The sequence below is a fragment of the Gymnoscopelus microlampas genome (assembly GCF_963454915.1).
Source record: "Gymnoscopelus microlampas genome assembly, chromosome: 23".
Lineage (NCBI taxonomy): Eukaryota > Metazoa > Chordata > Actinopteri > Myctophiformes > Myctophidae > Gymnoscopelus > Gymnoscopelus microlampas.
The window spans coordinates 13382696-13405874 of record NC_139960.1 but is presented as its reverse complement, the minus strand read 5'-3'; the positions used below and the strand labels follow the sequence as shown (position 1 = coordinate 13405874).

The 23179-nt window shown below is 42.5% G+C and overlaps 1 protein-coding gene across 1 annotated transcript in view; it reads left to right on the top strand.

Moving 5' to 3' along the window:
- The first annotated feature begins 1864 nt into the window (after positions 1–1864).
- Positions 1865–23179, top strand: part of tspan12 (tetraspanin 12) — a 32464-nt gene continuing 11149 nt past the window's right edge. Inside the window, exons 1-5 of the mRNA XM_084050298.1 lie at positions 1865–2467; positions 3660–3780; positions 4986–5068; positions 8473–8608; positions 18791–18856. Coding sequence (XP_083906424.1) covers positions 3715–3780; positions 4986–5068; positions 8473–8608; positions 18791–18856 — 351 coding nt within the window. The 5' untranslated portion in view covers positions 1865–2467; positions 3660–3714. The remainder of the gene's footprint in view (positions 2468–3659; positions 3781–4985; positions 5069–8472; positions 8609–18790; positions 18857–23179) is intronic.

Sequence of the window (23179 nt, the reverse complement as noted above, 5' to 3'; positions counted from 1 at the left end):
GCCGCTTCTGCACAATAAAATCCTCAGTGTCCGTTTAACTCTGTCGAGAGACTCTGTACAAATGGAACCGAATGGACTCTCACTCATTTTGTAACTTCGAGAGTTGAAGGAGCACTTCACCCATTTTCAACCTATCTTCTTTATAATTGGTCCTCACGGATGCGCATCATAACATGGCACAATTTCTGTTTACTCACTCTGCATCTTGGTGGGATAATAGGTGCAGTTCAGAAACCTGCCTACCAATGACATCATTCCAAGCTAATAGAAACTACAGCCTTCCTCTTCCTTGAAAGTTATCACACTGAAATAGAAGCCGTTGTTCTCATTAATTTAAAAAAACAGTTTTTATGTGATTAATGTTAATGACCAAACCTACCTACCAATGGTGTCACTGCTAGGCAGGTTTCTGAACCGTCCACACAGCCCTCCTCTGAGACACACAGACCAAGTAGACAGAAATTGTGCCATCTTATACTGAGGTTTAGTGAATACCAAATAGGTTGAAAATGGGTGAAATGGTCCTTTAAATCAATGGTTCAACTTCTCATTGTTAATTGTAATGGACTGTGGAACTAACATGTACTAGTCGCCTATCACAAAGATTTTCCAAAGTTTTAAAGAAAAATAAAATGTAAAAAATGTTTTTTATGCTATCATTACAATAGTGGTATGGCAATTATTTGGGGGCCCACTTGCAATGCCCTCGCGGCCCACCAGTGGGCACCCGGCCCACAGGTTGAGAAGCCTTAATCACTTAAGCCCCAGCATCGGTATTGTGGGGAAAGCATTCGCTGAAAATAGCAGATCGACAACACGTCGTGTTGTGAGCTTGTCGATCTGTTATTTTCAGCTAAAGCTTTCCCCACAATAACAGAAAACAGAAAATACACTATTGAGCCCTGAGGGACTCCGGTTACCCATATGGGGTTTATGTCAGTAGTTCTCAAACCTTTTTCATGTCAAGGACCCCCAAAATGATATCTATTTGGCTCCCATCTCAAAATATGTTGTTCCAGGGACCCCCTAGAAGCAAAGATTTGAGTTGCAAATGTTTGCTTTAAAAACATATTCAAAGATTTGCACACCTTTTCATGATTTTTCAAAAATAGCAGATCTACAAGCTCATGAGCTTGTGTATCTGAATACTTTTCAATAGCCAAAGTATAAACTATGCATGGTTTAAGTGTTAAAATCATTGTGAAAATCTTTTTTCTGGGGACCCCCTGGTACCTTCCCAAGGACCCCTGGGAGCCCCCGGACCCCACTTTGAGAACCAATGGTTTAAATCAGGGGTCTTCAACGTTTTCAGGCCAAGGACCCCTTAGCTGAGAGAGAGATGAAGCAGGGACCCCCTACTCTATATTGTATAAAAATTGTATTTCAGATTTAACTGTTTTTGTTTACTTGGTCTGCTCTTTTTTTCCCTCTACACCAAACACCTCTTTGCAAAAAAATTAGCAGATCTACAAGCTCACAACGCCTCACAGCGCGAGGCGTTGTGAGCTTGTAGATCTGCTATTCTTTGGCTAAAGTTCTCCTCAGAAAAGGGATGCTAGGGTTCAAGTGGTTAAGGTAAAAAAAAAAAAATCACATCACATAAAGATTGTCGGACCCCCTGTAGTAACTCTGAGGACCCCCTAGGGTCCCGGACCCCCTGTTGAAGACCCCTGGTTTAAATGAACACTCAGGAGTTTCACAGTGCAGAGGGGCAGCCAAGCTGCCGAGATTCAATTATTAGGCAGCAGCGTCAGGACACTATACAGTATGGTCAGGACCCTGTGGACCGCCCCGCCCCCCCCCCCCTAGGCTGCCTGACAAACGACCACTCACTCCGCAATCACACAGAGTTGAACAGGACGGAGCTTCTTATCAGCTCAGCAGCAGGTCGAGAAGAACGGGCAAAGCGGTATGTTTTAGGCATTCATAATAATAACGGCGGCTTTGGGCAATCGCTGCCACAAAAAGAGGACTGTGTGACTGCCGCGATCTTGTGGTTGTGATCGTTTGTTTTTGGGATCTATATATATACACTGGGACGTGTCTCATAAAACTTTTTATTTTACCTTTTTTTTTTGCAGCATAAAAGCTGGGACAACTGAACTGAACCAAGATCGTAAGTCTGTGTAACTGTCGCTCTTGGTTGGTTTTGCCCACAATGGCTTTGACGCGGAGCCTGAAGAGTGGCGTAAAAAGTCGCGTGTGAGACATTTTCGTTGGTAGCGAATTCGCTAAGTGAGTGATGATTGATTTGGAAATGTCAGCGCCGCCGCTGAACGCTCATCCGCAGCACTCCATCATCCCAGTGATCCACCACGGGCCAGGAGAGTAAAGAACCACCTGTTGTTGTTTCTCTGGAACTTCCCACGGATTATTATTATACTGTATATACCCCCCCCCCCCCCACACACACAGCCTGCTGGAACAAGACATCGGATCGGAGCAACCCCGAGACATGTAAACCCTGGTATGTTTTTACGCACTGGAGAGAGAGGAGACGCGCTGCTGCCGTTTCTGGGAAGGAAAGGGGGGGGGGGGGGGGGGTCGTTGTTTCCGGGGAGTCGTAATTGGTGATATCATCTATTTCAGTGGTTCTCAAAGAGTGGCTCGGGGACCCATTTGTGGGTCGCGCGTGTCCATTTTTTATGGGTCGCGAGTGATATATATTTTTCCTGTTTTTAATTTTTCAAAACATTTCTTTTTAACCCCCCCCCCCAAAAAAAATCAGCATTTTTCATTAATTGAAAAAAAAAAAAAAAAATCTGAACATCTTCAAAAATAATTTCATGAATAAGTACTCTGTTCCATAGTGTTACATAGCCCTGAAACATGACAGTCATATCATGACAGTCATGGCGCTACTTTTTTTCTGCTTTTTGAACATTTTACATTTACAACCGGTACATCTACATAAACGTTCAGATTTCAAATATAAAGTATATAACCCGCGGCCATGGATGTTACAAGTTAAAACGCCTGGGTTTAAGTACCCGCATCTTCCGTATTGTTCAATGAAAAGCATTTTAATCCGATTGGTGGTCATTTTCTCCGAATTTTCTCCATATACTTTCAACTCGCGCCTTTATTGGTTGGGAGGTGTACTGCACTCTGATACATAATACAAAAAAATAAATCATAATAAAAGAAAATGGCCACCGATCGGATTAAAAATCTTTTTATTGAACAATACGGAAGATACGGGTACTTAGACCCGGGCGCTTTAACTTGTTACATCTGTGAATTTGGGGTCAGCACTTTATATTTGAAATCTGAACGTTTATGTAGATATACTGGTTGTAAATGTCACATTTTCAAAAACCAGGTACAAGCATGGCTAGAGCTCATTCTAACGCTATGGACCAGAGCTAAATAAATACCAAAAATATAAGAAATTCCATAAGTTTGAAAACAAATGTTTAAGAAGTAGTGAAAGTAGTCGATCTACAAGCTCTCAACGCAAAGCATCGGGATGGGTTGTAGTGCTTGTAGATCCGTTGTAGAGCTTGTAGATCTGCTATTTTCACTAGGTTGGGTCCCGGGCAAATGTCTATTCAATTTCTCTCTTGGGTCTCGAGCTAAAATGTTTGGGAACCACTGATTATTCTAATTTATTCACATATGTCCCCCCTCCCCTTCCTCCCTTCCTTATTTGTTGACAGTGCCTGTTGCCATGGTGACCCGGGTTAACATGAGGAGTGTACTTGTGTGCTCAGAATGGCTCGGGAGGACGCGGTGAGGTGCCTGCGCTGCCTGCTCTACGCTCTCAACTTACTCTTCTGGGTAAGAGAAGCAGCAGGTGGTCTTCTATCTATGTCCAGTGGCGTCTCCCAAGGGTCCACAAACAGTGGTGGAAAAAGTACTCGCATTTTGTACTTTAAGAACAAGTATCAATACTGCAATGTATAAATACTCTTGTTCTGTCAGGACAACTCATGAATGGATAAAGACAACTTATGGAGGATAAGATATTTTTATTGAATATAAATGAGCAATGTATTTATTATGGTTTGGCGATGAATTGGATCTGCTTTTAGGTTCTCTGATAAAGCGCATCTCCCAACCATAGGGACTCTGAATCCCCCGTACATAAACAGCTGATCCAAAACAACAGGTGGTAGCTGAGGTGGTGGAGGGTGAGCAGCAATTTTAGCAAGACAGCAGTGACAGCAGTGAGAGCAGCAGCAATAGCATGAGCAGCAACAAAAGTAAGCAGGATGAGAAGTGCAAACTTCCACCTTAAATAGAGCGGTCTGAGAATGAAATGTGTGTGATTGGATGAGTGGATGTGAGCGTGGAGCTGAGGCGGTCCAATGGTAGGCCGCCAACAACTGCACTGAGTTCCCTGGCAGAACTTGGCTGTGCCAGGCGCGATGCTCATTTACTTGAGTAAAAGTCCGGAATTCAAAATGTACTTAAGTAAAAGTACAAAAGTATTGGTATCAAAATGTATAAAATGCATGAAAATCTTTTGAAAATAGCAGATCTACAAGCTCATGATGCGTCACACCATTACTGTTGTACTTTTACTCAAGTACATTTTGAATTCCGAACTTGTAACAGAGTATTTCTACATTGCAGTATTGATACTTTTACTTAAGTTAAAAAAATGTTCCACAACTGTTGATAACATCAAGCTGATGCCAGGATGTGCCCTCTAACATGTGTCTGTCCTTTATGATGTGTTGCCCTTCTCCCTCAAGCTGATGTCAGGATGTGTCCTGATGTGTCCTTTATGATTTGTACCCTTCTGCCTCTAGCGGATGTCAGGATGTGTCCTGATGTGTCCTTTATGATTTGTACCCTTCTCCCTCTAGCTGATGTCAGGATGTGTCCTGATGTGTCCTTTATGATTTGTACCCTTCTCCCTCTAGCTGATGTCAGGATGTGTCCTGATGTGTCCTTTATGATTTGTACCCTTCTCCCTCTAGCTGATGTCAGGATGTGTCCTGATGTGTCCTTTATGATTTGCACCCTTCTCCCTCTAGCTGATGTCAGGATGTGTCCTGGGAGTGGCGGTTTGGCTCAGGGACTATCTGAACACCGTGCTGACCCTGACAGCTCACACCCGGTGAGTGATCCATTGGTTGACTGATTGAATACTTTATTGACAATCTTTTAAAATCGGCTATTTGCGATAGGTCTTGGTCTTAAAGGGTTAAGTGGTCCAATGATGTGGGCCCATCGAATGCCTTCAAGATTTTCAAGTGGTCCCTGACACAGAAGAGGTGGGAACGCCTGAACCTGAGAGAACAAACAAGGAACCCCTTCCTTATTTGTTCTCTCAAGTTCAGGCGTTCGTGGGTGGGTGGGTTGGCCGAGGGTAACAGGAAGCGACCAGTTCTACAGCTCACCCGGTTCTACAGCTCACTCGCCTCTATACTCCCCGTCACCAGGGTTGCCAGATCTGCTTATTGTAATTTCCCCACAAGATATTTTTTTGAAAATAGCCGATCTACAAGCTCACAACGCGCGTTGTGAGCTTGTAGATCTGCTATTTTCAAATAGCTGATGTATGTGTTAAAGCGCTCATGTGGCCCATAGTCGCTTCTTTTGGGCTGGTTTTTCCTAGACCTGGATGCTTGTTTCTCTCACAGAATCTGGCAACACTGCCCGTCACCCCTCTAATGAAAATCGAATTGAATCATGCATCTGATGGGCTTCATACGTGATTCCCTGCAGGAACCTGTTGGACCGGGGCAGGCGCTCTGCAATATCCTTCCAAATACATTTACCTCAAAACTTTCCAGTCACGCTCCCAGACACAATCCCCCAGCTCTCCCATCTGTCGTTTGTGAGGCAGAGGTGTAAAATAACTAAGTGCATTTACTCAAGCACTGTACGGTATTTTTTACTTTACTTAAGTATTTCCAATTTTCAGTACTTTTACTTCTACTCCACTACATCTCAGAAGCAAATATTTTACTTTTACTCCACTACAATTATTTGAAAACTTTAGTTACTAGTTGCTTTTTAGTTTTTGATTATTAGTACAAAACATACATTAACCACTTCAGCCCTATATATGCATTTTGGCCATTCGAAAATAGCCGATCAACAAGTTCACAATGCGTCGCGATGCGACGCATTGTGAGCTTGTAGATCTGCTATTTTCTAAAGATTTGTATACATTTTATACATTTGAAAACTTGTGAAATGAGACATTCTGCATAATGAGTACTTTCTACTTTTGGTATTTTAAGTACATTTTGATACCAACACTTTTTAACTTTTACTCAAGTAAATGTTGAATTCCGGACATTTACTCCCAACAGAGTATTTCTACATTGCAATATTGATACTTTTACTTAAGTAAAAAAATTGGAGTACTTTTTCCACCACTGTTTGGAGGTGAGTGCAACGTTTGGAGAGGACATCCACATTCCTGCAGAATGCCCTCACTGTTTACTGAATGATGCACTACAGAGAGAGAGAGAGAGAGAGAGAGAGAGAGAGAGAGAGAGAGAGAGAGAGAGAGAGAGAGAGAGAGAGAGAGAGAGAGAGAATGTGAGATTGATGGGGGAGTGAGAGTGAGAGTGACAGAGGGAGAGTGACAGAGAGGGAGAGAGTGAGAGCGAGCGAGAGAGGGATCGAGTGAGACTGGCAGATGGGGAGAGAGAGAGAGAACGTGAGAGAGTGACAGAGGGAGAAGAGAGAGAAAGAGAGAGCTCAAAATAAATGCAACGTAGAGAATGAGACGTATGGGGCAGGATTTCTCAAAGTGCTTGCCGTGGCACCCTAGGGTGCGGTGCCGCAAGTCCAAGGGTGCCACAGAATCCCTTGATAATATTTGGAATTCACCAATACACCAAATCTCTTTGTAAAAAAAAAAACTAGGCGATCTACAAGGTCACAACGTGGCGCGTTGCGACATGCTGTGAGCTTGTATCGGCTATTTTTGGCTAATGTTCCACACCAGAAGAGGGATGCTGGGGTTCAAGTGGTTAACCCATTAAGACCTGGAACTGTGTCATTTTTAGATTTGAGCTAAAAAGGCATTATTTTACACTTTGGGCTATTCAAAAATAGCAGATATACAAGCTCATAGCGCGGCACCGAGTGCCGCGCTATGAGCTTGTAGATCTGCTATTTTTGAAAAATCGAGAAAATGTGTGCAAATCTTTGAATATATATTATTTTAAAGCGAACAATTTTAACTCAAATCTTTGCTTCTGGGGGGTCCCTGGAACAAAATATTTTGATGGGGGTCCGCGGCCAAATACATATAATTTTGGGGGTCCTTGACATGAAAAAGATTGAGCACCACTGATATAGAAACATACGTTTTTGAGAATACTGTTGAGATTTAGGAGACATGTAGAATCGGCTTCAGGTCTCAAGTGGTTAAACATCAACTATGAAGTTATTTTCAAGCTGTCCTTATGGAAACAGATATTCCCTCAAGTTTTCCTTGTGACATGCTGTACCTTAGGGGCAGGGTTGCGTTGGTCATGGGACGCGGGGCTAACGCGCCGTGCAACCGCTATTTTGAGCAGGAGCACGCGCACGCCAGATGCATAGATTTTAAAACAGCCTTAAATTCACACCTCTACAAAGTTGACAAAGGCTGCCGACCGCCGGTTGTCACACGTCCATTGTGTGACCTGTAGTGTACGTGTTAAGCGACGTGCGCGTGACGTCGTTAAAATAAAGTGCAACGGCTTTCCAAATCACCAAATGCAACCCTGCTTAGGGGGAACGGTTACATATTTACGTACCTTAATATGAATATAAGGTATAAAGGTAATGATGTAATTCAGGGGTGCCGTGAATGGAAAAAGTTAATTGCAGGACTCAGGAGTGCCCTGCTGACCCCAAAAAGTTTGAGAACCGCTGGTATTGGGGTATGGAGAGTTAGAGGCGCTCTGTCCAGCAGGATAGGATGTACTCTGATGGAGAGTTGGGAATCAGAAGTGATGTATTTTTTTTTTTAATAACTGGAAAGAAAAGTGTCAGTACGAGGCCGAGCCGCAGAATTGTGGACACAGTGGTGACATATCACGCTGTAACCCTGACCTGTTTTTTCTTAAACATTTTTTATGTCAAGGTCCCCCAAAATGACATGTATTTGGCCGCGGACCGCCCCATCTCAAAATATGTTGTTCCAGGGACCCCCCAGAAATAAGGTTTGAGTTACAAATGTTCGCTTTAAAAATGTTCAAAGATTTGCACACATTTTCAAGATAAAGAAAAAATAACAGATCTACAAGCTCATAGCGCGACATATCTACTGTTTTTGAATAACCCAAAGAAATACAAAAAAATGACACAGATGCGTTCCCGTTTTTAATGTGTTAATGAACACAAGTAATTAAATAAGCACTCCATGGGGCCATGTTAATCTACAAGCTCTTGGAACCGACCACCCCCGCCCCCATTGGTAGAAGTCCTGTATTGTGATAACTCTTTCTTAAATACTCCCTCTCCCTCTCCCCCCCCCTCTCTCTCTCTCTCTCTCTCTCTCCCCCCCTCCAGGCTGGAGGAAGCAGCGGTCCTGACGTATTCCCCGGCCGTCCATCCAGTCATCATAGCAGTGTGTTGTTTTCTAATCATAGTGGCCATGGTGGGGTACTGCGGCACGCTGAAATGCAATCTGCTGCTCCTGTCCTGGGTAAGCTGCTGTTTGTTGTGCTCACTTTAGAGTGTGTGTGTGTGTGTGTGTGTGTGTGTGTGTGTGTGTGTGTGTGTGTGTGTGTGTGTGTGTGTGTGTGTGCGTGTGCGTGTGCGTGCGTGCGTGCGTGCGTGCGTGCGTGCGTGTGTGTTTTAGATTTGAGCTAAAAAAACATTATTTTACACTTTGGCTATTCAAAAATAGCAGATCTACAAGCTCGTAGCGCGGCACCGAGTGCCGCGCTACGAGCTTGTAGATTTGCTATTTTTGAAAAATCGTGAAAATGTGTGCAAATCTTTGAATATCTATTGTTTAAAGCGAACATTTTTAACTCAAATCTTTGCTTCTGGGCGGTCCCTGGAACAAAATATTTTGAGATGGGGGTCCTTGGCCAAATACATATACATGTTGGGGGTCCTTGACATGAAAAAGTTTGAGAACCACTGACATAGTAAACATAAGTTTCTTTCAAAAAACAGTTTTTAGAAGACATTCTAAAAACAGACATCTTGTAGAATCGGCCTCAGGTCTTAATGGGTTAATTCATGAGTGTGTACTTGCGGCACGCTGAAATGCAATCTGCTGCTCCTGTCCTGGGTAAGGTGTTTGTTGTGCTCACTCTCGCTCTTCCTCCGTGTGTGTGTGTGTGTGTGTGTGTGTGCGCGGGCACGCACGCACACACACACACACACACACACACACACACACACACACACACACACACACACACACACACACACACACACACACACACACACACACACACACACACACACACACACACACGTATGTTCTGTATATGTGCTGCGTATGTCTGTGTGTGTGTGTGTGTGGAAACTATGCTGAGCTCCACTGGTTGTTGTTGGAAGAGCAGGTTGTAATTGTGGTAGGTAGGCACCCTTCAGCCCCTGGTGTGAGTTCACAACTTCTGTATTTCAGTGTGCCAGTGGTATTACAATCCAAAACGCTGCCAGGCGCTCCGGACTGGCACCCGAGCCTCCTCTGACAGCATCACACTGTGCTAACAGACAACTTTATGAATAACTAAGTACATTTACTCAGTTTTGAGGTATTTTTTTTTACTTTACTGGAGTATTTCCAATTTTCAGTACTTTTACTTCTACTCCACTACATCTCGGATCCAAATATTATACTTTTACTCCAGTACATTTATTTGAAAACTTTAGTTACTAGTTACTTTGTAGATTTTGATTATTATTACAAAACATACTGTACATTATCCACTTCAGCCCATATATACATTTTGACCATTTAAAAATAGCAGATCTACAAGCTCACAACGCGTCGCTCACTTGTGAAATGGGACATTCTGCATAATGAGTACTTTCTACGTTTGGTATATTAAGTACATTTTGATACCGACTATTTCTACATTGAAGTATTGATACTTTTACTTAAAAATATGTGAGTGCTTTTTTCCACCATTGGTAGCTTTATGAATGTTCCAACAAGGCCGCCAGCAGAGAAGCCAGAGGGCAAAATAAAAACAAATAAAAAGCCAGATTTGGGTCTTGGGTCTTGGGGATGGGACAGATCTAGCAGATCTACAAGCTCGTACTACGAGCTTGTAGATCTGCTATTTTTGAATAGCCAAAGTGTAAAATAATGCTTTTTAGCTCAAATCAAATTTTTTTTTTTTTTTTTAATCTTGAAAATGTGTGCAAATCTTTGAATATATATATTTTCAAAGCGAACATTTGTAACTCAAATCGTTACTTCTGGGGGGTCCCTGGAACAAAACATTTTGAGATGGGGGTCCTTGGCCAAATACATATACAGTACATGTTGGGGTCCTTGACATGAAAAGGTTTGAGAACCACTGACATAGTAACGTAAGTTTCTTTCAAAAAACAGTTTTTAGAAGACATTCTAAAAACAGACATTTTTGTAGAATCGGCCTCAGATCTTAATGGGTTAATTCATGAGTGTATACTTTCTGAGTTAAGTGAGCGCTGAGAATTTTTTACTGTGCTGTCTGCCAATGTCAGCGTCCTGCTTGATGAGCACTTCTGCAGACGAGTGCAGTCTGTAAAACTATTCACCGGTAGCAGAGAGAGAGAGAGAGAGAGAGAGAGAGAGAGAGAGAGAGAGAGAGAGAGAGAGAGAGAGAGAGAGAGAGAGAAAGTGTGTGTGTGTGTGTGTGTGTGTGTGTGTGTGTCAGTGTTGATTTTTGACAGAAAAGTTTGATTTAGTTTTAGTCATAGTCTTTAAATACAATTCCATTTAGTTTTAGTCGCATTTAAATCATTTGAACTGTTTTAGTTTTTGTCTAGTTTTAGTCGACTAAATATCATAAAATTATAGTCGACTAAATCTACTGTTGATTTAGTCGACTAAAATGTATTTTGGCGGTGCCTTGATGGCGTCGTAATGGCTGATTTTACACTTGGTTGCATGCTGACAATAGCCGATCTACAAGCTCACAATGCGTCGTGTCGCAGCGCGACGTGTTGTGAGCTTGTAGATCTGCACAACACCCGAGCACAACCAAACATAAAATGACTTGTCTTTTAGTTCTACTGGATCTCTTCTCCATCAGTCACGCCCTAATATTTTTGTCTAGCTTTTATTTGTTGACAAAATTGTCAATATATAGTCTTAGTTTTAGTCATCATGCCTTAGTTTTTATTTAGTTTTCGTCAGTGATAAAAGGTAGTCGACCAACATTTTCCGTCATAGTTTTAGTCGACAAAACCAACACTGGTGTGTGTGTGTGTGTGTGTGCACGTCCGAGCGAGCGAGAGAGAGACAGAGAGAGAGAGAGAGAGAGAGAGAGAGAGAGAGAGAGAGAGAGAGAGAGAGAGAGAGAGAGAGAGAGAGAGAGAGAGAGAGAGAGAGAGAGAGAAGAAGAAGAAAGCGAGAGGGATTGAGTTAAGGCTCATTCTGCCATACATCAGAGAGAGAGGTGTGCTGATTCTGCTCAATCACTCACCTAGAGAGAGAGAGAGAGAGGACGGACGGATGGACGGACGGAGGGAGGGAGAGACAGACAGACAGACAGACAGACAGACAGACAGAGATAGGACAACCAGCAGGACAGGAGAGTAGGAAAAGTGATATACTTTCAACTGGAAAAGAAAGTGTCATCATGAGTCACATAGAATGTTGGACACAATGTTGACAACCATGTGTCCTACCAGGGAACCCCCCCCCCCCCCCCCCCCCCTTTCAGGTGATAAGAAGCGGCTTGCTATAGCTCCTCACGCATTGAAGGAGGCATGAGCTCAGTTCTGGGCTCTCCCTAGGCTGGCAGAGGGAGAGTAGCGCCCAGGATTACATGTATTACAGGCAATTGGCACTGGGTGAAAAAGATGGGTTTCAAAATCGTGTGATAAAAAATGAAAAAAAGAGCCATGTTTCCAAGGGCCCCAGTTAATCTATAAGCCCTTGGAATCTTCTCAACAGCCCCACACACACACACACACACACACACACACACACACACACACTATTGATCCCGTAGTGGCCTTGCCTTCTGTGCGTATTTGTTCATGGTATAGGCGGGTTCACTTCCTGTCCTCTCGTCTCTCCTCTCTGCCCCCCCCCCCCTCAGTGGCAACTCCATTCACCTCAGTGTGGAGCCTCTCTCTGTAGAGGGCCAGTCTGCCAGAGGGCATTCTTGTGTTTCGCTGACGCACTGAGGGGGGGACAATACTATCTCCAGCACTGGGGACAATGACAATGGGGTAACTTTATCTGTCCCCACCTGCTGAGGGCAGGCTGAGAGAGGGAGAGAGTGCTGCTAGGGTTACGAACGGACGGGACGGGGCCTTATTCACCAGCCGGCTAACGTTTTTTTTGGGGGGGGGACGTTCCCCGGTGGTTCCCAAGGACAGACAGACACACTGGCTGCTGTAACCAGCATCGGCAACGGCAACACTTGTTGTTTACATCTGCAGTGCTCGCTCATGCACACAGACAAGAAAGGAGTGGATGTTTTAACCCATTAAAGGGATAGTTCACCCCCAAAATGACTTTTTTTCTATGGATTAGTCACCCCATGGAGACCTGAATTCATGGACATTTTTTGTTTTTTGTCGCATTCCTAAGCCAAAAATTTGATGACCGGCTGTGGTTCTGGTAGGAGACACAAAGAGTCTCCTTTGTGTCTCCTACCGGAACCGCTGTCTACCAGTCCGCTGGTCATCAAATTATTGGCTTAGGAATGCGACAAAAACAAAAAAATATTCAAGTCTCCATGGGGTGACTAAAAATAATGTTTTGGGGTGAACTATCCCTTTAAAACCGGCGAACGCATCTGTGTAATTGTTTTTATTTCTTTGGCTATTCAATTTTTTTTTTTTAATTGTTAAAATGTGTGCAAATCTTTCAATATATATTTTTGTTTTTTTTTTAAAAGTGAACTCAAATCTGAACTCAAATGAACTCAAATCTTTGCTTCTCGGGGGTCTCTGGAACAACATATTTTGAGATGGGGGGCGTCCACGGCCAAATTACATATCATTTCCTTTGACATGAAAAAAGTTTGAGAACCACTGATAATATAGCAACATACGTTTAAAAAAAAAAAAGTTTAGGATTTAGAAGATATCCTACTATCCTACTATCCTACTATCCTACTATCCTACTATAATTCTAGTAACCTCTGTGCGTTTGTAGTGGTGGTGAAGCTACCCGGTTCTCCCCACTGGCTGGACCAATTGCTCTGATTTTGCACACAGCCATTGACCATTACCATCTGAACTTAACTGTGAAGCCCGTTTTTCAATTTCATCAAATCTCAGCTTCTTATTAGCGTTTTTGTGTCAAAGAATGTCGTCCCATAGCTGCGGCTGCCCAGCTATGGGACGAACTGCCTCCCGGGTTGCCAGATCATGTGCGCATATCCCCCCACGGATGCGTCGACCGGGTATGGTCTAGTTTGTAGAATCCTCAGAAGCAAAGATTTGATGTTCGTCTAAACTGCTATTAAAATTCTTGAGCCCGACCGATATATTGGTTTGGCCAATATACCGGCTATTATTTGACTTTCCTTCAATAGCAGACCTGCAGGCTCACAACAAGTCCCGATGCCATGTGTTTGTGATGCTTCTAGTTCAGGCTATTTTAGCAGTGGTGGAAAAATTACTCAAATTCTTTACTTAAGTAAAAGTATCAATACTGCACTATAGAAATACTCTATTATAAGTAAACGTCCAGAATAAAAATGTTACTTTAGTAAAAGTACAAAAGTATTGGCATCAAAATGTCATCAAAATGTACTTAAAGTACCAAAAGTAAAAGTACTAAAATGTTTGCAAATAGCAGATCTACAAGCTCACAACGCGTCGCGATGTGACGCGTTGTGAGCTTATAGATCGGCTATTTTCAAATAGCCTATGTATAAAATAGGACTAAAGTGGTTAATGTATGTTTCATTATATCATAATTTATATCTGAAAAGTAACTAGTAACTAAAGTTTTTAAATAATTGTAGTGGAGTAAGAGTACAATATTTGACTCTGAGATGTAGTGGAGTGGAAGTAAAAGTATCGGAAATTGGAAATACTCAAGTAAAGTACAAATACCTCAACATTTTACTTAAGTACAGTACTTAAGTAAATGTACTTAGTTACTTTCCACCACTGTATTTTAGAACATTAAGCAGTGACATAAAAATAAAGGTTCATTTGCTCATGGACACTCTGGCACTTGGATAGATTTACGGTATTGGATAGCTTACGGTGGCGGCATGAAGCCACAAGCTCTCTCTGTTATAGAACGCGCTTTGTAACCGTTAGCCCGCCGTTCTGAAGGTTCACACCTCAGACATGACTTCTTAGTTACAGCCACACGCCTCCAGGAACGGCAGAAATGTCAAAACGCCTTCATGGTCTTTTTTCCTGCATTAGCAGCATGCAACAGTAGAGGCGATACCGTTCGGTTGTGCTGTCGCTGCTATAGAGCTGGAGGATGCAGGATTTGAACGCATCTGTGCAACCACTTTAAGCATTATTTTATACTTTGCCCATTCAAAAATAGCAGATATACAAGCTCATAGCGCGGCACGTGAGCTCGTAGATCTGTTATTTTTTTGAGAGATCGAGAAACCTTGTGCACATTTTTTAAAATATATTTTTAAAGTGAACATTTGTAACTCAAATCTTTGCATCTGGGGGTCCCTGGAACAACATATTTTAAGATGGGGGTCCGCGGCCAAATACAAGTTTGAAATACCACTGATATATAGCAACATACTTTTTTTTCTAAAAAATGTTAGGATTTAGATGACATTTGTAGAATCCCCAGAAGCAAAGATTTTAGTTAACAATGTTTGCTTTAACCCATTAAGACCTGAAGCCGATTAATGTCTTCTAAATCCCAACAGTTTTCTGAAAAACTTATGTTTCTATATCAGTGGTGCTCAATCTTTTTCACGTCAAGGACCCCCAAAATGATATGTATTTGGCCGTGGACCCCCATCTGAAAATATTTTGTTCCAGGGACCCCCAGAAGCAAAGATTTGAGTTAAAAAAAATCTTTTTAAAATAATATATATATTCAAGGATTTGCACACATTTTCACGATTTTTCAAAAATAGCAGATCTACAAGCTCATAGCGCGACACTCGGTGCCGCGCTATGAGCTCGTAGAGCTGCCATTTTTGAATAGCCCAAAGTATAAGATGATGGTTAAAGTGGTTAAAATCTAAAATGACAGACGCTTTCTCGGTCTTACTGGGTTAAGGGGCCTGCTCTGTGGGTTTGGTACGAATTTGCATCAGCACACGACGTGGATACCGATCAGTTGGACTTTAACGTGCACTTATACCTATCTGACAAACTGACACTTACCTATCGGCCATCGTTAACCGCCGTGGCATCTCGTCTTGTCGTAATTGTTTGCCTTGTCTGCACTGCTTTTGTTTCCCACCGTGTTTGGTATATACAGTACCTCCCCGCCGTGACCCCAAGTTCAAATGCTTTTGTCTCACTTTGCTGCTTGTTGCGCAAGGTGGACGCGCGATACAGACCAATAGTAATGCAAATTGAATTGAATGGAGGCACAATGGGGTTTCAGGGGAAGCTGGGGAGGGGTTTTAGATTGCAGCCTGCTGGCTGTTTCCACTTGAGGAGGGAAAAGGTCGCTTAAAAATAGGCCTCCTTGCCACTTAAAGAAAGCAATCCCCTCCGCCTAAACTTAAACCCCTCTCTCTCTCTCTCTCTCTCTCTCTCTCTCTCTCTCTCTCTCTCTCTCTCTCTCTCTCTCCCCCCCTTGGTCCACCTGTCCTCCTTCTCCCTCCATTCCGCTTACCCTCTGTGTATAAGGTGACTCTCCACCAAACAGACTACTTCAGACTACATCAGGGGTCTTCAACAGGGGGTCCGGGACCCCTAGGGGGTCCTCAGAGTTACTACAGGGGGCCGAAAACATCGAAGACCCCTGGACTACATCATTCAGACTACGACAGACTGCAATAGACTGGTAGTCTGTTGGCAAAAGTCGGCACAAACTGTCGGCCGCAGCGCACATTGTTGTGCAAATGCATTAACACTGGCAAGCTGGCCTGTTAGTGTTGCCAGGTCTGCTTATTATAAGCGACTTTTTGCTTGTTTTCCTGTGAAGTCGCTTGTAAATATTCACGGCTCTGCCCACCCACGGCTCTACCAGTCGGCCCAAATACTGAACTTATCGGCAGCAGATGCTTTCCAACGCTTTTCGACGCCGCGTCGGCCCAAAATCGGTGCGGTGGAGAGCTGCTTTAACCCTTTGAGACCGGGAACGCATCTGTGTCATTTTGAGATTTCTTTGGCTATATAAAAATAGCAGATCTACAAGCTCATAGCGCGGCACCGAGTGTGCCGCGCTATGAGCTTGTAGATCTGCTATTTTTAGAAAAATCCTGAAAATTTGTGCAAATCTTTATACATTTTTAACTCAAATCTTTGCTTCTGGGGTCCCTGGAACAATTTATTTTTAGATGGGAGGGGGTCCGCGGTCAAATACATATTATTTTGGGTGTCCTTGACAAGTTTGAAAACCATTGATAATATAGCAACATAAGTAAAAAAAAAAAATGTTAAGGAGAGGAAGTCCAGTGCAGAAAGTCTAGGCATATTTCAAATGCTTTTCAAATGCCACATGGCCCTGCCCTCACCTCTACATGGCTGTTTGTGCGCGCGAGCGTACGGGCATGTAGAAATATTCTGTTAGTACTGTAGTAAAAGTCCGGAGCTTGTAGATCGGCTGAGCTGCGTTCGCTTCCAGCGTTCGCGCGTCTTACTTGTAGTAAAAGTATTGAATTAGTATGTATGTGTGTGTGTGTGTGTGTGTGTGTCTCTGTGTGTGTGTGTGTGTGTGTGTGTGTGTGTGTCTCTCTGTGTGTGTGTGTGTGTGTGTGTGTGTGTGTGTGTGTGTGTGTGTGTGTGTGTGTGTGTGTGTGTGTGTGTGTGTGTGTGAGAGAGAGGTTAAAGGAAAAATCAAGAAATTAATCCTTTCTAAAACTAATTGTTTGTTTGCAGCCTGTGTGTGTGTGTGTGTGTGTGTGTGTGTGTGTGTGTGTGTGTGTGTGTGTGTGTGTGTGTGTCGTCTAGGTATGGGCTGGTTAGTGTGTAGTACATGGACTGCACTAACAAAGGCAGAGCCATCTGTCTGCCACCATGTATTTACACTCCCCCCCCCCCCCCCCCCCCGCTGACAGGCCTGTCACACGCGTTCATCTTTATAATAACTGCTTTTGTCTGTGCGTGCGCGTGTGCGTGCGTGCGTGCGTGCGTGCGTGCGTGCGTATATGCGTGAGTGTAGACGGCACGCGTTTGTTTTCTGTTTATCTGCAGAGGGCTGTTTAACCCTTTAAGGCCGGGAAGGGAACGCATCTGTGTCATTTTTAGATTTCTTTGGCTATTCAAAAATAGCAGATATACAAGCTCATAGCGCGGCACCGGGTGCCACGCTACGAGCTTGTAGATCAGGATTTTTTAAATCGTGAAAGTTTGTGCAAATCTTTGAATATATATAACTTTTTTAAGCGAACATTTTTAACTCAAATCTTTGCTTCTGGGGGATTCTACAAGTCTTCTAAATCCTAACAGTTCTTTTGTGGAAAAAAAACGTATGCTTCTATATCCGTGTTTCTCAAACCTTTGTCATGATGGGTGTTCTGCGCCTGCTCTTTGGGTCTGGGGGAGGTGGCCTCAGATCCCATCATCACCATTAGTGCCACCATCATTCATAGAGACACCTTCAGACTAACAGTGGATCATTGGTTTAGACTGGACATTACACAGAACACGTGTTTGACTGGCTAGTCTAAACACACTATGCATCTTAGTACTCTGTCTCTTGTCTCTGTCCTTGCTTGTCATGACTCCTCTCCTCTCCTCTCCTCTCCTCTCCTCTCCTCTCCTCTCCTGTATCCTCTCCTCTCCTCGCTCCGTCTCTATCTCTGTTTGTCTGTCTCGCTCGTTCTCTTTCTGTCGCACAATTTTCATTTCAATGCTTTGCGATAAAACATCTGCTTTGACACAAAAGCAGATGAGAAGTAAAATAAGTGAAAAATGAACACATCACCCGCCAAGGTATTAACCCATTGAGACCTGAAGCCGATTCTACATGTCTCCTAAATCTCAACAGTTTTCTGAAAAACGTATGTTTCTATATCAGTGGTGCTCAATCTTTTTCATGTCAAGGACCCCCAAAATGATATGTTTTTGGCCGCGGACCCACATCAAAATATTTTGTTCCAGGGACCCCCCAGAAGCAAAGATTTGAGTTAAAATGTTCTCTTTAAAAATATATATATTCAGAAGATTTGCACACATTTTCACGATTTTTCAAAAATAGCAGATATACAAGCTCATAGCGCGGCACTCGGTGCCGCGCTATGAGCTTGTAGATCTGCTATTTTTGAATAGCCCAAAGTGTAAAATAATGCTTTTTAGCTCAAATCTAAAAATGACAGTTCCAGTTCTTAATGGGTTAATAGAACGACTTTATGCGTGTCGGCGGGCAAGTGGACTATTTAATAGAACGACTTTGTGTGTGTATGGCAGGACATGAGTTAAGAAGGTCTATGAAGGAAGTGGGTTGTGGTGCTTTCAGTAGTAGCGTATGATGATTGCATTAAAGTATAGAAATAACTGAATACTAATACTAATAAAACAAAAGTTCGGAATAACGAAACTAACTACGAACTCTCTTTTTCTCTCTCTCTCCCTCCAGTACTTTGCCAGCCTGCTGGTGATCTTCTGCGTGGAGCTGGCCAGCGGGGTGTGGACTTATGACAAGGTGACACAGACTCTGTGTGGCTCTCTTTTCTCTGGTCTTGAACGGCACAGCTATCTGTTATGTGTCTGCTTATTGTTTGTGTCTGCACTGGTCACCAGTGATGTAAAGTAACAAGTACATATACTCAAGTACTCTACTTAAGTACAATTTTGAGGCACTTTGACTTTACTGGAGAATTTCCAATTGTCTATACTTTTACTTCTACTCCACTAGATCTCAGAGGCAAACATTGTACTTTGCAGATATAAATGATTATATTATAAAACATACATTAACCACTTTAGCCCTATATTTTATACCTAGTTTTTTTTTTACAATAGCCGATCTACAAGCTCACGGAATAGCAGCTCACAAGGTCACAAAATAGCAGATCTACGATGCGACGCGTTGTGAGCTTATAGATCTGCTATTTTCAAACGTTTTATTACTTTTACTTTTGGCACTTTAAGTACATTTTGATACCAACACTTTTGTACTTTTACTCAAGTACATTTTGAATTCCGGACTTTTACTTGTAACAGAGCATTGGTTCTCGAAGTAGGGTCCGGGGACCCCCAGGGGTCCTTGAGGGAGTTCCAGGGGGTCCCCAGCTAAATGATAGATAGTTAGGAACCAAATGGACCCTTATAGCTCTGTAACTCTGAGAGTGTACAAATGGAACCAAATCCATTTGGTTCCATTTGTACACTCTCAGAGTTAAATTAACATTGATTTCACAATATAAATTGGGGTCCCAGAGATAGAAATGCCATCACATGGGGGTCTGTAGCCTAATAATGCATGTCAAACTGGGGGTCCTTGGAATTAAAATGGTTGAAAATCACTGCTAGAGCCATAAAAAAAATCTTCTCAAGGGGGTCCTTGGCATATTTTTTTCAAATGGGGGCTAATTCGCGGGCTAATAAGTGTCAATTTGGGGGTCCTTGACATGAAAAGGTTTGAGAACCACTGTAACAGAGCACTTCTACATTGCACTATTGATACTTTTACTTAAGTAAGACATTTGAGTGCTTTTTCCACCACTGCGTTTTGTGTGACTGCGTTTGGACGTTTGAGAGCAGTGCTGTTGCATCGCTCCATTCTAAGAATAACCAGGAATGTCAGTCATGTCTCACCCTCTCCGCTATTCCGTGCTCCTCCGTGCTTTTTTTCTGTTGACTGTAGACAAGGTGTGTGCGTGTGCGTGTGTGTGTGTGTCTGTGTACTTCAAAGCAAACAACATTGCACAACTTCCCGCGCCAGGCAGCTGGACTGCCGGGTCGCGCAAATAAACAACAAGAATTGTTGTACAAGAATTTGTACGTGCAAAATGTATAGGGCAAGCGCACAAAAATGGCTTAACGTTTTACGGTATAACTCTCCACCAAACAGACTATTTCAGACTACTTCAGACTGCAACAGACTGGTACTCTGTTGGCAAAAGTTGGCATTTAGTTCAGCGCAAGCGCTCGGCCATGCGCACATTGTTGTGCTAATGCGCTAGAGCTGGCAGGCTGTACTGCCAGTGTTGCCAGGTCTGCTTATTATGAGCTATAATGGTGCTCAAGTGTTGAAACCGGTCGCTTCTTTTGGGCTTGTTTTCATAGACCTGCTCGCTTGTTTCACTCACATAATCTGGCAACGCGAAGCCAGCTCGGACCAAACCGCTACGGAACAACGCTATCCGACAACACGTTGTCGGCAGTAGACTCTTTCCAAACGCCTCCCGCCGCCGAGTCGGGACTAAATCGGTGGGGTTAGAGCATTGGTTCTCAAAGTGGGGTCCGGGGACCCCCAGGGGTACTTGAGGGGATACCAGGGGGTCCCCAGCTAAATGATTTATAGGAACCAAATGGACCTTTATGGGTCTGTAACTCTGAAAGTGTACAAATGGAACCAAATGGACCCGTTAGGGTCCATTTGGTTCCATTTGTACACTCTCAGAGTTAAAATAACATTGATTTTACAATATGAATTGGAGTCCCAGAGATAGAAATGCCATTAAATGGGGGTCCGTAGCCCTAATGCATGTCAAACCTTAAATTACAATGATTGAGAATCACTGCTAGAGCCGTAAAAATTCTCTTCTCTTCTCTTATGGGGGTCCCTGTCTTATCTTTTCAAATGGGGGTCCGCGGGCAAATAAGTGTCAATTTGGGGGTCCTTGACATGACAAAGTTTGAGAACCACTGGGTTAGAGAGCTGCCTTTAGGAGAGGCCTTCATCGGGGGCTAAGAATAGCTTCAAAGGCATTCTGGAGATGGTCCGGATTGATAGTCTAATGCGGTTTCTATTCATTCCCCTCCGCTCTCCTTGCCTCCCAGTGGGGAGGTGAAGACAATGACCCGGGCTCTTTAGCTACAATGGCCACTGGCCCTCCTGGCTATGGGGCCTTATCTTTTACCTGAAAGAACACACAGCAGCTCTGTCCCACAGCAGGTGTGTGTGTGTGTGTGTGTGTGTGTGTGTGTGTGTGTGTGTGTGTGTGTGTGTGTGTGTGTGTGTGTGTGTGTGTGTGTGCGTGTGCGGATGGTTGTGCTTGTGTGTGCACTGACCAGTGGTGGAAGAAGTACTCAGATATATTTACTTAAGTAAAAGTATCAATACCACAATATACAAATACTCTGTTACAAGTAAAAGGCCTGTGTTCAAAATGCTACTTGAGTAAAATACAAAAGTATTGGCATCAAAATATAATGAAAGTACCAAAAGTAAAAGTACTAAAATCTTTGAAAATACAGATCTACAAGTTCTGTAAAAATTTTCAATAGTAGAATTTGTTGGTTGGTAGGTGTGATCACCGTGGTGCGTAAATGACAACGCGCTTCTTTCTTTTGTAGTTTTTATTTTTCCCACTGTGCAGGGGGTTACAGCATTTGCAGTTTAATTGTGTGTGGTTTTCTGTATATTAGACAAAATACAGAAGGAGAAAAGTTACCCACATGTAAACAAAGTAACATAAACATAATTTCATTATACTGCACATCAAACATATACTGCACATCAAAAACATATCCAAACTCAAAAAACAAACTCACTTAGAATGGACTCTGCTGCTGCTCTCTGTACCAGACCTGACAAACTGGCCAAACACTTGCTTTTAAAGGTGCATGGGATTGCAAATCATCAAATCAACAGCAGGTGCAACTAGTTGGCCAATTAACTGCTGTGCACTCAGCACACATTGAAGTGGAAACAAAGGGTCCATTTTAGAGGAAAAACATAAACAATAATACTAAACCTAGAGTTTGGGGAATCTTCTTAACAAGTTCATTTTTATACCTTTAAACCTACAAGCTATTTTTATACCTTTATACCAACGCGCCGCAACGCGTTGGTATAAAGGTATACAAATAGGGCTTAAGTACTTAAGTACAATTACAAACTAGGGAGGGAAATATTGTACTTTTACTCCACTACAATTATTTGAACACTTTATTATAAAACATACATTAACCACTTCAGCCCTATTTTATACTTAGGCTATTTGAAAATAGCCGATCTGCTATTTTCAAACATTTTAGTACTTTTACTTTTGGTACTTTAAGTATATTTTGACGCCAATACCTTTGTACTTTTACTCAAGTAACATTTTGAACACAGGCCTTTTACTTGTAACAGAGTATTTTTATATTGTGGCATTGCTACTTTTACTTATGTAAAATATCTGAGTACTTCTTCCACCGCTGGTCAATGGTAAATTATATGATAATTAGTGATTTCTTAAATTAACTCATTAAGTGCCAGAGATGTTGATGTGTTTGCTCTGAATCCATATTGGCTGTGTGTCCACTTGGTTACATTGGTACGCTCACTTAAATTAACACTTAGGACTTTACAGTGTGCTATTTTTAAAGATGAGAGAGACTTTAAAGAAGTGAAAAGCTCTGTCGGGATCAGATCCTGGACCAGCTGATAGTAGACGTGCTTCCAGTACCTCTGACACTGACCTTGGACAGTTAGTCAACCCATATTTAGAACCAGGATGTCTCCTTGATTTGGACATCTCTATCTCAAGGAAGATCTGTCCAAGAAATGCTGTAGCGCCATCAAAGAGAAGCACAGACATAAAAATTTCACTCAAAGAAAAATAATAACTCAGCAAAAAATAGTGGAAAGAACATGTTGTCACAGCTTGGTTAACCCATTAAGACCGGGAAGGCATCTGTGTCATTTTACATTTCTTTGGCTCTTCAAAAATAGCAGATCTACAAGTTTTGCTCATAGCGCGGCACCGAGTACCGCGCTATGAGCAAAACATTTTGAAAATGTGTGAAAATCTTTGAATATATATATATATATATATATATATATATATATATATATATATATATAAATGTTTAA